Source organism: Callorhinchus milii, unplaced genomic scaffold, assembly GCF_018977255.1.
Source record: "Callorhinchus milii isolate IMCB2004 unplaced genomic scaffold, IMCB_Cmil_1.0 Scaffold1, whole genome shotgun sequence".
Lineage (NCBI taxonomy): Eukaryota > Metazoa > Chordata > Chondrichthyes > Chimaeriformes > Callorhinchidae > Callorhinchus > Callorhinchus milii.
The window spans coordinates 10,231,303-10,249,193 of NW_024704742.1; the positions used below are offsets into that span (position 1 = coordinate 10,231,303).

The 17,891-nt window shown below is 42.3% G+C and overlaps 1 protein-coding gene across 1 annotated transcript in view; it reads left to right on the forward strand.

Moving 5' to 3' along the window:
- The window catches only part of sh2d4a (SH2 domain containing 4A), a 39,095-nt gene extending 21,493 nt beyond the window's left edge, over positions 1-17,602 (forward strand). The window contains exons 5-8 of the mRNA XM_007905938.2: positions 7,920-8,112; positions 12,266-12,384; positions 14,630-14,850; positions 16,407-17,602. Of these exons, the coding sequence (XP_007904129.1) occupies positions 7,920-8,112; positions 12,266-12,384; positions 14,630-14,850; positions 16,407-16,499 (626 nt within the window). The 3' untranslated portion in view covers positions 16,500-17,602. The remainder of the gene's footprint in view (positions 1-7,919; positions 8,113-12,265; positions 12,385-14,629; positions 14,851-16,406) is intronic.
- The last annotated feature ends 289 nt before the right edge of the window (positions 17,603-17,891 follow it).

Sequence of the window (17,891 nt, forward strand, 5' to 3'; positions counted from 1 at the left end):
GTGATGAGGCGCTATATCAAATGCAAGGAAATATTATTATTATAATGGGTACAAACAGAAACTTTATCTTAAGTAGGAAAATATGAGTTGAAGTTTCTGTGGGCTAAATGATGCAATCAAGTGCTTTGGGACGTCCTCCCGACGTGAAAAGCGCTATATCAAATGCAAGGATTATTATTATTATTATTACACAAGGGCCTCTGTCTTCTGAAATAAGTGGGTCTTTTGTAGATCTAATGCTATGGCTTTGATTGTTTACTTGGCTTTCGTTCATTGGTTGCTCCGAGATTACTAGGGGAATATTATCACATGTGTAAAGCTTCTTCAGTTCACAACTGAAAGGAAGGCAGCTGTTTAGCATGCTTGTTGTTTTCTACTCTTAAGTCCATAAATGGAATGAACATGTGCAGTAACATTTCTGCTCGTGAATGAATGTCAACTTCAAGGCCGAATAATACAATCCAATAAATTATCTTTTCTTGTTTTGTTTCTTGCTTGCTTCCTCTCACCCCCCACCCCCCAATTCCTTCTATTCAAGACTTGTTTGAGTTTGTTGATTTTGTCTCCTGTTTGCACCATTATTATTTCCTGGTTCGTGGTTTTTGTGATCTTCAATTAAAAATGAGTTCAGCTTTTTATGGGTCTCATTATAACCAAAGATTAGATATTGTTCAGGGAGATGTGACCTTCCTTTGTACTTGGCAAAACTAGGGAAAAGGCAGAGAGTGCACATTTCATTCCAGAGACACAAAATGTCCTTGTGTAGGTGACATGCATATGTGGAGCTCTGCTGGTTTAGATACTCTTAAGGATACTCTGTGTCAGATACCCTGGCTGGAAAACCATTCTTTAGGAGTGCTGACATCAGTACAGACACAATGGGCCAAATAACTTTCTAATGTACAGTTTATTAATTATTAATCATACTAATTCAGTTTCACCACTAATTGGAAAAGGCTGGTTGATTTTTGTTCCCTACTTTGATTTCGTTTAATATTTCCACTTGTGGCACGGGTTCTCATAGAATGAGATGATTGTATGAGGAGGAGGATTGAATAATTATCGAACAATTACGTATTTCCAAAGGCTGTGGCAGCATTTTCCTGTAAGACTTTTATATTTTTCCAGAAAAGTTCAACAAACCACATGAAAAATTTGTGGGTTGGGTTTAACTACATACAAATAAGCAGGTACACAGAATTACCTGGTAAACCTTATCAAACAATGTGAATGACACCTGGAATGTTCTTTATTATAATAATAATAATTGGCAGCAGCACTGTCCCACAAACCATTTTTTTTCTGGGGTGGGCGGATTATCCAGCAAACAACTAACAACCAGGTTTCTACTTACTGCAAGATAAACAGAGGTGTGTCAGCTAGTTCTATTTTTAGTTTACATTTTTCAAAAAATATGACACAGAAGCACAAGCAAAATTAACATTGTCGTCAAATTTTTGCAGTTAGTTTGCTGCAAATTTCTACTTATTTTTGCAGTGTGTGGTGCCTGCTCAAAGCTGCCTTATCTAAAAGAGGCTATTTAATTTGCTATTTTTACTACTGGCTATAACATAAGTATTCATAGCAATGTGAGGCACTAAACTACACTAAAGAACTTTCATGGGGGTGAGGTTGGAAGGTTAAGCACCAATTCCAGCAAAGTTGTTTTCCAGGACTTTAAACAGAAAGTAATGTTAAACAATGTTCGATGGACAAAGCTGCCAAGAAAGTGAACAGAATCTCAGGTTTTATAAATAGGGGTATAACAACAACAACAACAACAACTTGGATTTATATAGCGCCCCCCACGCCAGATGGCATCTCAGAGCGCTTATAGCGCTTATAGAATAATAATAATGATACTCCTTGCATTTGATATAGCACCTTATCACGTCTTCAAGACGTCTCAAAGCACTTCACAGAATATACTGTAAAGTGAATTGACTGTATATTTTGTGGGCAAAATGTGGTAGCCAATTGCACACAGCAGTGTCCCACAAACAATTGTGGATTGAGTGACCAAATTATTATTTTTTTTGAAGAAATTATTACCCCCGGAAAAGCAAAAAAAAATAAAACTAAAGAGGTATGCTAACCTTGTATAAATCGTTAGGTAGTCTCCAGGGAGAATATTGTGTCCAATTTTGGTCATCCCACTTTAGGAAGAACATCAACGGCATAGGGAGAGGTGCAGAGGAGATTTAACAGGGTGATTCCGGGATGAGTGGTTTGACCTATGAGCAGAGAATGGAAATTAGACTTTTTATGATGGAAAGAAAAGAAAGTTGAGGCTGACATGATAGCTCTGTTTACCTAACAGTAAGTAGGAACCCGCTTGTTTGTCGATTGGTGGATGGCTTTTCTGGGAGTAATAATCCCTCCCCCCAAAAAATGTGGTCACTCAATCCACGACTGTTTGTGGGATGTCACTGCGCAATTGGCTGCCGCGTTTCTCCCACAAAACACACTTATCATTACACTTTACAGTATATTTTGTGAAGCGCTTTGGGATGTTTCTAAGCTATTATAAGGCACTCTATCAAATGCAAGGACTATTACTATTATTATTATAAAGGTCTTTAAATTATGAGGGTTTTTTTGTGAGTCAGTAGGGATAAATTATTTCCACTAGTTGATGAATCAGTGACCAGAAGGCACCAATTTAAGATAGCTAGTAAATGGGGAGATTAGGAGAAATGTTATCAGGTACAGAGTTGTTAGGGTATGGAATGCTTTGGTAAGGAGCAGTTAGAATCTATTTTAGCTTTTCAATTAACTAGATTGATATTTAAAAAGCAGGAAACCACAGGGATAAACAACAACAACAAATTACATCTGTATAGCACCTTTCACATTGGGAAGACGTCCCAGTCAGGGATTTTGGACTCAAGCAGTGGGTTGTGATAAGGATGGGTACAGGGCAGGGAAGGTAGGAGTAGGAGGGTGGCCAAAGACACGGTCGAAGAGGAGGGTCTTTAGACATGCCATGAAGGAGGCAAGGGAGGGGGTGAGGTGAAGGGACTGTGAGATAGAGTTCCAAAGGGTGGGGGCAGAGAGGCTGAAGGCCCGACCGCCGATGGTGGGGTGGTCCAGACAGGGGACGTTGCGCAGGCCGGAGCCTGCTAAGCGGAGGGAGTGGACAGGTTAGTAGGGGTTAGCGGGTCACAGAGGTAGGAAGGAATACAATACAAATTACAATACAAAGTTACATTTGTATAACAACTTTCACATTGAGAGAATGTCCCCGGCGCTGAACAGTGCAGGTTTGGGGTTAGAGGAGCGCGGCGGTGGAGGGAAAGATGGCTAAAAGTGGAGTTCGAGAAAGGTTTTGAGGCAGATCTTGATGGAGGCAGGGGGTAAGGACAAAACAAAGAGATTCTGGGATGGAGTTCCAGAGAGTGGGGGTCTGCCAATGGTGATGCAGTGGGCGTGAAGCAGGCCGGTGACTGCTGAGCCCCGGAGGGAGCAGTCAGGTTGGTAGAGTTTGAAAAAACATATGTGGAACTCTGCTGTTTGGATACTATTAAGCATGTTGGTGGTTTGCTGCTAGTGTCAGACACACGGCTGAAAACTCATTCTGTGGGAGAGCTGCCATCAGCGCAGACACAATGAGCCAAATAACCTCTTGCATCATAAACATTTGCAGAGGTGGGATCAGGCAAGACCATGGAGGGAATTAAAGATGAGGACGAGGATCTTGAACTTAATACACTGGGGGCTGAGGGAGCCAATGGATCCGGGTGAGAATGAGGGTAATAATCTCATGGAACCTAGTGTGGGAAAGGACACGAGCTGCAGAATTCTGGAGAGTTTGCAGCTTGAGTAGGGAAGAGACCGGTGACAAAGCAGAGAGTTGGCGTAATTTAGTCTGGATGTGATGAATGTGTGGATTAAGATAATAATAATCCTTACATTTGATATAGGACCTTATCATGTCTTTGAGACGTCTCAAAGCGCTTCACAGAGTATACTGCAATGTGAATTGACTGTATAGTTTATGGGTGAAACGCGGCAGCCGATTGCAGTGGCCCACAAACAATCGTGGATTGAGTGAGTTTCTTTTAAGGAATTATTACCCCCAGAAAAGTGATCTGCCAATTGACTAACAACCGGGTTCCTACTTACTGCTGGGTAAACAGAGGTGTGTGGAGTAAGGAAAGTTGTCCATTGTTTCGCCCTGCCGGGAATCGAACCCAGGTTTCTCGCTTGCGAGGCGAGTGCTCTTAACCACTGAGCTACAGGACTCTAGGCAGCCCGGGGGCTAAATGGTCCTGCCCGCACAAAGACATTTCTGCCCTTGGAATGTAAGTTGCAGTTTAATCTGAAAATTCTTTCAAAGCTCAAGGTTATTCACCAGGAAGTTCAGTGTGGTTTCTTTGTAACAAAAGGAAAATATCCCAGCCAGGCACCTTGTCTCTGAATAGTCCAAATTCCAGTGTTTAATTTGTTTTGAGCTTTTCTGCTTATCCAACTAAATGTTGAAGCCTCCCTGAGCAGAAGTTTATTTCTACCGCAGGCCTTCCTTGACCCTGGAAATTCCCTGTTTCACCTCCCCTACCTCATCTCTCTCTTTCTCTCTCTCTGGTTCTGTTGGCATCGGAATGAAATTGAAAAGACTAAATAAAAATAGTAGCATCCTCCAAAACCCAGGGTTGGTCTGTGAGATGACCTGGCGTAACGAAGGCAGCTTTCCCTGCGTTGGTCTCAGATGTCAGATAGAATGATAACCGATCACAGAATCAATAATCGTTTGTGGGAGATTTGGGGGAATTTTACAGGATGTGGTTTTCTAAAAATGGGTTGTGTTTTCAACCTCATCAGCCGTATAAATTGCACCTCTGTAAGTTCCTTGAATCTGAAAGTATGGAGGTATTTGTGCTGCATGCACTGACAGACAAAATCTAATTTGATGCCTATCAGCTTGCAATGCGAGATTTAACATCCCAGCCAACGCCCCCTTGCTGTGTACACAGTGACCGCAAGATTGAATTCTGCAAATAATTTTTTGGTGAATTGTAAAACAGGATCTGAAGTGTGTTTTTAAACTACAGTAGGTCTATTCACACACTGTATTCTTTGGAAACGTGTCCAGTTATAGTGTTGAGACTGGTTTGTATTGTACAGAAATAGCACTGCACAATGGCAGAGCCAAGTTTTGCAATCGGAGTGGGAGAACGGGCCAATAATGGCACCACCTTCCCTTGGTTCCATCTCTCTTTGTTACTCTAAACGTGCCTCACATCTCCCGCTCTGCCTCTCTTCCTATCGTTCTCCACATTGCTTCATACCTTCTTGTCACTTTCTTGCTATCGCAGTGAACGATGAGAACAGAAGCAGAGCAGGAGATGAAGGCACTATCCGTACTCACAAAGGCCACCCCCCCACCCATACCACACCCCTGCCCCTATTATGTCCACCACAGGCACTGCAAACTTCAGAGAAAAAACATCAGCTAATCTCTCTACATCAGGGCCGCTCAGTGCTGTATACAACAACAATAACAAAATTACATTTGTAAAGTGCCTTTCACGTCGAGAGAATGTCCCAAGGTGCTGAATAGGAATAAAATGCCCCCAAATAATTTACTACAAAGTGAGAATAGTTTGCATCAGAAGGAAATTCAACATTTCAAAGGTTCCTTGTGGTAATGAACCAGTTTATGCTTTCCGGCACCAATAAGTCACTGGATTTTTCTTCCAGGCCAACACTGTATATTTTACTTTGAACAAGTTGGAATACAATCCTTCCATTTTGGTTTGATTTTAGCGGTGGGCTGAGGTGGAAAATGTTGCATTTCAACCCACTGAAGCATTCAGTTACCTATGTTTATATTAATCATTGGAGGTGGGAATGGAGGCCTTGAATATTTGCATGTGTGAAATGACAACAAAGTGTTATTGCTGCTCATGCTATTATTTCTCATGAAGTTGTTGCTCTTATATGTAAAATGTATATTTATAAATATATTTATAAATGTCTGGGAGCTGATCTGGAGCTGATCTGAATTATTATTGGTCACTCAATCCACGATTGTTTGTGGGAGACTGCTGTGTGCAAATGGCTGCTGTGTTTCGCCTACAAAATACACAGTCAATCCACTTTACAATATATTCTGTGAAGCGCTTTGAGGCGTCTCAATGACGTGATAAGGTGCTATATGGAGTCCTGTAGCTCAGTGTTAGAGCACTCGTCTCGCAAGCAAGAGGACCTGAGTTTGAGGTCAACAACTAGTGGAGTGCCACAAGGATCAGTGTTTGGGCCTCAAATATTTACAGTCTATATCAATGATTTAGATGAGGAAATAGAACTTAACATATCTAAATTCGTGGACGATACAAAGCTAGGTGGGACAGTAAGCTGTGAGGATGACTCAAGAAAAATGCAAAGGGAAATAGATAGCCTGGGTGAGTGGGCAAGAAGATGGCAGATGGAGCATAACGTGGTGAAGTGAAGTTATTCACCTAGGTAGTAAAAATAGAAAAGCGGATTATTTTCAAGAAGGGGAGAGACTAGGTAGTGTTAGTGTTCAGAGGGATTTGGGTGTCCTTGTACACCAATCACCTAAAGTTAGTATGCAGGTACAGCAAGCAACGAGGAAGGCTAATGCCATGTCAGAGTTTGTTGCAAAAGGGTTAGAGTACAAGAGTAGGGAAGTCTTGCTGCAGTTGTATAAGGCCTTGGTGAGTCTGCACCTAGAATATTGTGTGCAGTTTTGGTCTCCTTATTTAAGAAAGGACATACTCACCTTAGAGGGAGTGCAGCGTAGGTTCACTAGGTTGGTTCCTGGGATGAGGAGGTTGACCTATGAGGATAGGTTGAGTAAGCTAAGCCTGTAATCTCTAGAATATAGAATTAGAGGTGATTTTATAGAAACCCATAAGATTCTTAAGGGTCTTGACAGGGTAGATGCTGTGAGACTGATTCCCCTGGTTGGAGAATGTAAAACTAGGGGTCATAGTCTCAAGATTAAAGGTTTTGAACTGAGTTGAAGAAACATTTCTTCACTCAGAGGGTAGGGAATTTGTGGAATTCTCTACCCCAGCAGGCTGTGGATGCTCAGTCCTTGAAAATAAGACTGAGGTTGATAGGTTGATAGATTTCTAAAGGATATAGGGATTAAGGGATATGGGGATAGGGCGGGTAAATGGAATTAGGTTAGAAGATCAGCCATGATCTTGTTAAATGGCGGGGCAGGCTCGAGGGGTCGAATGGTCTACTCTTGATCCTATGTCTTATGGTCTTATGGTCTTATAAATTGGCCACTCATCCACGTCTATTTATGGGACACTGCTGTGCTCAATTGGCTGCCGCGTTTCGCCCACAAGATATAGAGTCAATTCATTTTACAGGAAACCCTGTGAATCGCTTTGGGACGTCTCAAAAACATGATAAGGCGCTATATCAAACGCAAGGAATATTAATATATTTAAACGCAAGGCCAACTTCCTGGTTAATTTGTACAGTTTGTTGACATCGTTCCCTGTTATTTACCTGATACTATAGCTATTGGTTTTAATTTGGTATATTTTAGTGCACTGAGATTTTGTAAATGTCGAAAGCCACAACCACAATTTTTTTGTTTTCAATACGTTTCCTCTGACATTGATACAAAATGTTTTTATAAAGGTATATAATACAATAATAATCCTTGCATTTGATATAGTGCCTTATCACATCATCGAGGCATCTCAAATGTACTGTAAAGTGAATTGACTGTATATTTTGCACACAACAGTGTCCCACAAACAGTCGTGGATTGAGTAACCAAATTATTTCTGTTATTTTGATGGAATTATTTCCCCCAGAAAAGCGATCCGCCAATCGACTAACAACCGTGTTAACCGTGTAAAGGAGCGAGCTTACAAACTTCCACAAACCATCTTAACCAGCTGTCATTTGCAATGTGTTTTCTCTGACAGTAAGAAAATCAAAGGCAGCTGATGAGAGGAGGAAATCTGTGGCCAAGCAGGCACGAGATGACTACAAACGTCTCTCTCTCAAGGCTATCGAGAGGGGGAAGGTGGCAGCCCTATCACAGAATTTCCAATCCCAAACAAAGCCAGCAGTTCCACCACGCAAACCAGTGTTTGACCGAAAGGACCACAGAGCAAGGTGAGACTTGGAGCCAGTTTGTAAATACAGTTGTAACTCTTACACTAATAACTGTACATCTCCTGAGGTTCATAGCTGATTCATTTAATTGTAGATGGTTGAGAAATAGTTTAAAATTAAAATTAGTTTGCCTGTTATCAATCACAAATGTCTTTCTCTTCTTTCTTGGCCTCCTTTGTCTCGTCACCACAATAATATAGTCAATTCACTGAAGTGGTTAGTTGTTTTGCTGTCTTTTTCATTTTAGCAATATATAGTACAGCACAGTAATGCAGTGGGTGTACACAGCACTGGAAATTTGTGGGGTTTTTTAAAGGTTAGAGTTTCAATGACATTTTGGGGACATTTATTAGGTTACTTTCATAAATCATTTATCTCTGATGTGTGAAAGTGTGATGGACCAAAAAGGGCTGACTTCAAACCAGTGTCACCCACAATATACAGTCAATCCACTTTACAGTATACCCTGTGAAGCGCTTTGAGACGTCTCCACGACTTGATAAGGCGGTATATCAAATGCAAGGATTATTATTATAATGTGAACTCCTCAGTGAGCACCCTCCCCCCGCAGAACAGAAGCACCCTCCTGAGGAGTATCCTGGCTCACATTGCACTACCATTATGGTTTGGGTTTCTGATTTGCAGTTTTAACCAATAAACATAGCAACAAAGACCCTGCAAATAGTTACTCAACTCTGAGGTGAGGTACTCTCTCCCTCACCTCTCTCTCTCTCCCTCTCTCTCTCTCTCTCTCCATGTTGCTCCAGGTGCACAGGTGTGACCGGTGAAACGTTTGTATATAAAAGCCTGAATGTGCCTCTCTTCCCTCTGTGTGCAAACATGTCTTCTCATTACACTAACAAAATCTCAGAATTTATAACCACTCGAATATCGCTAAAAATATAAACCCTGGAAACAAAAAGCAGAAGCTCCAATTATAATACCTACATATATAAGCGGACTGGTGGGAGGGAAATCAGTCTGATCCATTCTGTTTTAGACTTTTCTTAAGAATTTGCTTTGGTTTTATTGTCTGGGTCGTATGGGAAATGTTTGGTGTATGATTGCCAAGTGTCCACTGTTGCCACTCCAAGTTGGTATCTGGGTGTCGTGCAAGAGTGACATTGAAATTTCTTTCATTCCTAAAATAATAATCCTTGCATTTGATATAGTGCCTTTTCACATCGCTGAGACGTCTGAAAGCGCTTCACAGAATATACTGTACAATGAATTAACTGTGTATTTTGTGGGAGAAACGTGGCAGTCAAATTGTGCACAGCAGTGTCCTACAAATGAGTAATTTTTTTTGTTTGTTTTTTCATCTCTTCTTTCACCTGACCCTCACCCACACAGCACGTGCCTACCACATGCACACCATTTCCATTCCCTCCACCATGCCATCCCACCCCTCACCAGACACACACACACACAGACAAACAGGTATGTGTAAAGACTCATGGAATGATAGAATCGAATAATTATACAGCACAGAAGGAAGCCATTCAGCTCATCGTGTCTGTGTCAGCTCTTTGAAAAGGACTTCCAATTGAGCTTCCACAACTGACTGCCATATTTCCCACTCCCCGCATGCGCTCCCCATAGCCCTGCAAACTTGTCCTCCCCAAATAATTATTTACCTCTCTCTTAAAAGTTGTTATCAGATCAGCTTCCATTACCCATTCACGCAATGCATTCCAGATCTGAACAACTCGCTGTGTGAAAAAATTTCGCCTCACCTCCCCTCTGTTTCTTTTAACAACTATTTTAAATTGGTGCCCTTGGGTTACTGACTCACCACTAGTGGAATTATTATTATTATTTTATTACTGTTATATTATTATTATTAAGTGAGCTATTAGGTAACCACCCCCCAGAACAGGATTATTCTACAGAGGAGTGAACTGGCTGACGCTGCACTACATCAACACTTTGTTTTAAAACAAAGCATTAGAATATTTCCTGTAGCTTCGAAGGGCTTGTGCTGCTGTTTATTCAGCTGTTTGTTCAATGGGTAAAGTTCAACAGACAGGATCGCTAGAATTTTTTGAATTGTACATCAGGAGTGATTGAATAATGGCATATTGTGATTGCAATCTCCCCCCCCCCCCCCCCATGGAATGTATTGTATGCAAAATATTAATGCTCTTCAATAGCTTAGCATGGTTTGCAACGAGGAAAACAAATGCAAATCAGTTAACGCATGCCTGATTGCATCAACTGTAATTTTCATTATTACAATAGTTTGCATACCTCTCCCCTTAGACATATTTTCTTCCAAGACAAATCCTTTCAATGCTTCTGTATACTTTTTGAAGTTTAAAGCAACCTTTAAAGCTTGTAGGAATAATTGAGAGAAGAATAACTTGGATGATTCCAAGTCTCGGGGGACCTTTGTTTAAATGGTAAAGAGCTTCATATCATATTCCACAGTCTGCCTCGCCAGACATTTATATGTTGTCCTGACTTGCAATTGAATGTTGTCCTGACTTGCAATTGAATGGTGTCCAAATGCTTCCCAATACTTGAGTAAGTTCCTTACAGAACCGTCTTCACTTTGTCTCGACGAATGGCTTCTCCTCCACCCCCCGTACTGTCTCATGTGGAGTCCCTCAGGGCTCTGTCCTCGGTCCCCTCCTCTTCACCCTCTATATGCTCCCCCTCGGTGACATCATCCGCAGACATGGAGTTAACTTCCACATGTTTGCGGATGACACCCAACTCTACCTTTCCTCCTCTACTCTCAACTCCACGACCACCGATGTCCTGACAGCTGCCTGTCCGACATCGAGTCCTGGACGAGAGACAACTTTCTTCAGCTCAACGTGCAAAAAACCGAGGCCCTCCTGATTGGCTCACGTCAGCGCCTCCGCACCTCAGGCGACGACACCATCAGCATCCAAGGCTGCACTCTCCACCTCTCAAAGCCAGTCAGGAACCTCGGCGTTTTGTTCGACCCTGAGCTGTCCTTTCTCCCTCACATCCGCACCACAACTGGCACCGCCTTCCATCACCTCCGGAACATCGCCAGACTACGGCACTACCTCACCCTTCACGCTGCTGAAACCCTGGTTCACGCCTTTGTCACCTCAAGGCTGGACTATGGGAACTCTCTGCTCGCCGGCCTTCCCGGCACCTCCCTCCACAAGCTGCAGGTCATTCAGAACTCTGCAGCTCGTGTACTGTCCCGCACCAGGCTTCGGGACCACATCACTCCCACCCTCGCTCGCCTCCACTGGCTCCCCATCCCCCAGAGGATTGATTTCAAGATCCTCATCCTCACCTACAAGGCCATTCACGGCCTTGCTCCCTCCTACCTCTCCAACCTACTATCCCCCTACCTACCTGCCCGTACCCTCCGTTCCTCCGGCTCCGGTCTGCTCCACATCCCCCGCCCCAACCGCCCTACCATCGGTGGTCGGGCCTTCAGCCTCTCAGCCCCGAGGCTCTGGAACTCTATCCCCCAGTGCCTTCGCCGCCTCCTCCCTTTCTTCCTTCAAGGCCGGTCTCAAAACCTTTCTCTTTGACCGAGCCTTCAGCTCCCCTCTCGACTCTCTTCCCCCTTCTCGCTCCCTCCCATCCCTCCCCACACCCTGACCATTTCCCCCCTGCTCGGGTCATGACCCAACTGTGCAGCGCCTTGGGACGTCCTCCTGACGTGAAAGGCGCTTTATAAATGGAATCTTGTTGTTGTTGTTGTTGAATAACATTGACAAAACAAGCTTCCCATTGACTAATTTATTTTAGATAATGATTGTGACATAATCCTTTTATATCTGCTTGAGCTAAAAGGCTACCTTTTCGTGGTTTATGTACAGGAGAAATGAGAGAGCCAGGGAGAAATTCCTGTCTCTTTTCAAGCAGTGCCATGGATTCTTTAACATCGATCTGAACCGGCAGAAAGGAGTTTGGTTTAATGTCTCATCCAAAACACCGCATCTTTGCGACACATCCCCAGCATTGCATTGGATTATCAGCCTTGACTGTACAAGTTCAAAATCCCAACATTTGGCTTGAACCCACAACACTCAAGTGGGAACCACTGAATTAAGTTGACACAACAAGGGTTCCAAGTCTCTCAGGGGACCTGTGTCTATGTACATTGTTATTGTAGTTTTGAATTAATGTTGCTTTATTTGTTTGATTGCTACAATAGAAAACATACAAACTGCCACAGTTCTCAAGAGAAGGTTGTCCAGTGGTTTAGAGAACAACAAATTCCACTCCGAGCAGGTTACGAAAGATACAGAGATGAAATAGCACCCTGGTTTCATGGTAAGTTGATCTATTTTTAAATTCCAATGTGTATCTTCCCTTCTCGAGGATAGACAGACAGACCGACCGACTGATTGTTCAGTTGGCCTGGTGTAGCACTGACAGCGGGAAGATTCCAGTGGTTTTAATGAGAAGAAAGGAAGGTCAAATGTAGAGAGGAGCAGGTACCTGGGGTGTTAAGACCATGTAAACAAGAGCATCAGATTACTTCTTTTGCTTCCTGCCTCTGTTGGTTTCCAAACAACGTTCTCCAACCCAGACGTTCACCAGACATCTTGTTTCAAGGTTTATCCTGAAGTTAAATCTTCAGCCACCCGGAAGAGTGAAAGCTGTGTTTGCTTCTTCTTTCATCTAAATTTGATATGACTGATATCAAACTGAAAAATTCAGATGCCAACAGAATTAGAAAACAGAACACTGGGACAGGAATAAAGAAATGAGCAACTCAAACTTTAGACATGTTGAATAAATGGAACTAGAAAGAGTACAGTATGTACAACGAAGAACTGAATAAGATTAGAAAACTGAGAGAGAAAGTGAAGAGCAGAATAGGAAAATAAATTCTAAATCTGATGTCTTTCATTCTTAATTTTATTTTTATTCCTTGGTTATTCATATATCAGCTATAAGATAATGCCACCTGGTGGTAACCTTTACAATTCTTTCTGTTCAACCAATGGTCAGACGACATCTGTAGGAATCGGGATTGGTGATTTTTAAATAGATACCTTTACAATATGTCTTAGGTCAATTAATAGAAAATAATAATCCCTGAATTTGAAAGAAACTTCCTTTTCTTTTTGAATAGTGCAATGGGAGTCCTGTACCTTAGTGGTTAGAGCACTCACTTTGCAAGTGAGAGGACCTGGGTTCAATTCCCCGCAGATCAAAACCTTAAGCAAGTTTCCTTATTCCACATGTTTCTGTTTACCCAGCAGGAAGTAGGAACCTGGTTGTCAGTTGATTGATTGGCGGATCTTTTCCCAGGGGTAATAATCCCTTCAAAGAAAATATAATAATAATTTGACTGTTTGTAGGACGCTGCTGTGCGTAATTGGTTGCTGCGTTTCGTCCAAATATACAGTTAATTCTCTTTACAGTATATTTACAGTGTATTCTGTGAAGCACTTTGAGACGTCTTGAAGATGTGTTAAGGCACTATATGAAATGCAAGGATTATTATTATCAACATCTACTTGAACGAGCAGAAGAATCTCAGTTTAACATCTCTTCCAAAGGTCGGCACCTTAAACAAAACAGCACCCAGCGCTGTATTGGAGTGTCAGTCAGGATTTGGAGTTCAAAGTTCCAATGTGGATCTTGAAACTCATAAGGTTTCTAAGACAAGCCTCGGATCTCACCAACCTGTATCCGATACTCTCTGGAATTAGGTATGCAAAATGCAACCTTCGAGGGAAAGAGTTTCACTCAATTTCCATCTGCAATTGGATTGAAACAAAGGACATACTCGCCTTAGAGGGGGTGCAGTATAGATTCACTAGGTTAGTTCCTGGGATGAGGAGGTTGACATATGAGGATAGGTTGAAACTAGAGTAAACTAGGCCTATATTGTTTAGAATATAGAAGAATTAGGGATGATCTTATAGAAACCTATAGGATTCTTATGGGGCTTGACAGAGTAGACAGTGTGAGACTGTTTCCCCTGGTAGGAGAACCTATAACTAGAGATCACAGTTTTAATATTAAGGGTCAGCCCTTTCAAACAGAGTTGAGGAAACACTTCTTCACTCAAAGGGTAGTGAATTTATGGAATTTTCTACCCCAGAAGGTTGTAGATGCTCAGTCCTTGAACATATTCAAGACTGAGATTGATAATTTCTAAAGGATAGAGGGATTAAGGGATATGGGTATAGGGCGGGCAGATGAAGCTAGGTTAGAAGATCAGCCATGATCTTATTGAATGGCGGGGCAGGCTCGAGGGGCCGAATGGCCTACTCCTGCTCCTAATTCCTATGTTCCTATCATGTGATTGGAGCATTAGGGATGTCCTCCCAACATGAAAGGTGCTATACAAATGTAATTTTGTACTAATTTTATGTGTTTTATTGTGTTTTATCAGCACCTTGGGACGTTCTCCTGATGTGAAAATTACAAAATGGTGTTACAGAGTTTAGACTTCTACTAATCGAGCAATACCATGTCCAGCAGCATTACCAACCATGTGGCTCACGTCCCCTCCCCTTAATATGTAATTGAGGCTGTATTTTGACTTGCTGTATTCCAGGTATTATAAGCAGGCAGGAGGCAGAGGACCTGCTGAGCAACTACAAACTTGGTGGGTTTCTAATCCGTGTCAGTGAGAGGGTCACAGGCTACGCCTTATCTTACCGAAGCAGTGATGGGTTCAAGCATTTCCTCATTGATTCCTCAAAGGATTTGTACAGCTTCTTCGGGGCAGACCAGTTGCAACACACAACCCTGGCTGACCTTGTGGAGTATCACAAGGTGAGCGACTTTTGTTTGTATTAAACTGTGTGGGGAAACAATTGCGTCATTCAGCTTCCCAGTTAACAATGAGTAAACCCAGTTGACCAAACAGATTACAGGTTTGTTTGGTCCCTGAACATTATGACTCAGTCAGTGACATTCTTGCCTCTCGAGTCAGATGGTTGTGGATCCAAATCACTATTGAATTCATTAGTCTAGGCCAGAATGATCCAACTGTCAACCAGAGGGGGATGATTTGGCTGCTAGGTTACGCCTGCAAAATATACAGTCAATTCACTTTATGGTATAAACAAAACGCAAAATACTGCCGATGATGGAAATCTGAAACAAAACAATAGTCGCTGGAAGCACTCAGCAGGTCAGGCAGCATCTATGAAGAAAGGAAAGTGACTCAACATTTCAGGTCCACAACCCTTCATCAGAACTGGGGCACGTTGGGAGGGAGAGGATTTTAAGGGCTATCAGAAAGGGGGGAGACAGTGTAAGAAAGACAAAGAAGAAAATGAGGTAGAGGACAGGGGATGATGGGCTAAAGAAGTGATAATGATGCAAACAAAGGGGGGGTGTTGCAACAAAACACGGGGAAAAGGTGTTAATAATACAAAACAAAAGGGGGGAAATATTGAAACAAAACAGGCTGACCAGAGAGAGAAAATGTGTGTCTCGGACCCAGATGATGTGGTGATGTTCACAGAAGAGACGGAGGGAGAAGGTGAGCTGTTATGGTCTGAAATTATTGAAATCATTATTGAGGCCAGAGGGGCTATAAGGTCCCTAGCAGATAGATGAGCTTCTGTTCCTCGAGCTTGTGGTTCATTGGAACAGCGTAGGAGTCCGTGGATGGAGAGGTCAGAGTGCGAGTGGAAATGACAGTCAAAGTGGCAAGAAACCGGAAGCTCAGGATTGTGCTTGTGGACAGAATGGAGGTGTTTGGAGGTTGTATGTGAGACACTGCTGTGTACAAATTGCCACTGTGTTTTGTAGGCAAACGTGGCAATCACTATTCTATACTCTGTGAAGGGCTTTGAGATATTTTGACAAAGGAATGAATAACATGAATGGATTATAATAATAATAATACTCCTTGCATTTGATATAGCACCTTATCATTTCATCGAGACATATCAAAGCAGGAAATGAGTGGAGTACTACGTTTTGTAGACAAAATGTGGCAACCAATGGGGCACAGCATGTCCCCACAAACAGCCATGGAGTGAGTGAACAATTTTATTTGGCGGATTGTTAGCCATTGGCTTGATTCGCAGGCCCATCAGCCGATCGGAAGTGAAGACACCCCAACAAGGACCCCGCCAGACCAGAAGTGGGTGGGTGCCACAATGATTGCTGTGTGTTGGGGCTACTCGTAGGACTGGCTGTGGTCCTCCTCAGGGCTCAGGGCAGATTTGGAGGGAGGAGGGGTGGGTGAGGCTGCGCTCCCACGAGCCCCACTAGCCACTAGCCCCTAGCCCCAGTCACCGGACAAATATGGTCTTTATTGTTCCACAACATTGACCACTTTAACTTTGGCCTTTGTTGTTCTTGTCTTCTGACAGGATGAGCCAATTACATCAGCGGGTGCAGAAGTCTTAATCACCCCATGCGGTCAGATCAAGGACCTTCCAGACTATGCTGGTCTCTTCTATTGAATTCTTCAAAACCAAGAATTGTCAATCTTCCTTCAACCTTGTCATCTGAGCAAATATTTGAAAAAGGTAATTGAGCCAAAGATTAAGTCTCAATTTCTATGGGAATTTCTATACAGTAAAACCCTGGCTAGCTGAAACAATGGGGAAGGAGTGAGCAGGGTTGCCGGAAATTACAATAATTTGTAGCAAGAGGTCAACCAAACACTAGCCCAAAAGTGTTCGCTGCTATAGGGCAGCAGAGTGGCCAATGTAGGTCAGTGATTTTGCAACTGTGTAAGGAAAGGTCTTCAAAGGGGGGAAAAAAAACATTTTCCAGGTTTAAATAATTTTTTTTAAAAGCTAGACACCGTCCCAAAGCCAAATTTTCATGCATTGAACAACAAAAAAGCATAGCTATTGGACGTGAACCCACCCAATCCGACAATGTTGCCAACGAGTCAGAATTTCTGGCTAAATGTAATTCCAGTATCGGCATTTACTGGGGCATTTGTTTGGGAAATTATTTTTAAATTTCTTGCCATTTCATGCCCCGTCTGCTAGATCCGAATTCCAAGGTCCAGTGTGTTGGGGGTTTACTGTATATTTCTGTACAGAAAGAATATAAATCTTATCATATATCCAGTCTGAAATGGACACAATTCTCTTACTAGATTGCCTGGTATATATGTAACATCTACAGTATGTTGCTGTATTTTTGTGGGACTGGATAGTTTCTCATGACAATTTGAAGGTATACATTTTTGTATATCGTATATCGGGATGATGTTTGATTGATTGTGAGGCAAAGGAGTAGAACTATCCTCATTTTATTTACAAATGCTGGACATCTTGAAAGGTTCATTGTTTACTGCTATATTCTGCCTGCATTTGACAAGATGTGACGATGTGCTAGTATTGTGCACCTCCTAATTGTGCCATTGTGTATTGTAAGAAACATACTTTCATAGTTATAAAATAATCTGTGGTGTTTCACATGGTTGGAAGAGAGCTAATTCTGCGTTTCCAGATATGCCACAAATCGGTACCTGAGCAGTATCAAAGCCAGTTGTGATGTTCAAAGATCATATATTTTCCTGTGAATTTAATAAAGTGCAATTGTGCTATTGTTGGCAAAGATTCCATTTATTTTGATAATCATTTGAATGTTTCCAATTCTTTGTCTTTCTCCATCCTACTTATGCACTGGATGAAAATGACTGGTTCCTGTGTTAGCAACTTGGCCAAACCGGGAATTAAAATAAAGTCCTCCATCTCGTGGTTATAATAATAATCCTGACATTGGCTATAGTGCCTTTCACATCAAGAGGACGTCCCAAAGTGCTTCACAGTACTGTAAAGCATAGTGACTGTGTGTTTTGTAGGCAAGGTGTTGGGAAATGATAACCTACCTCT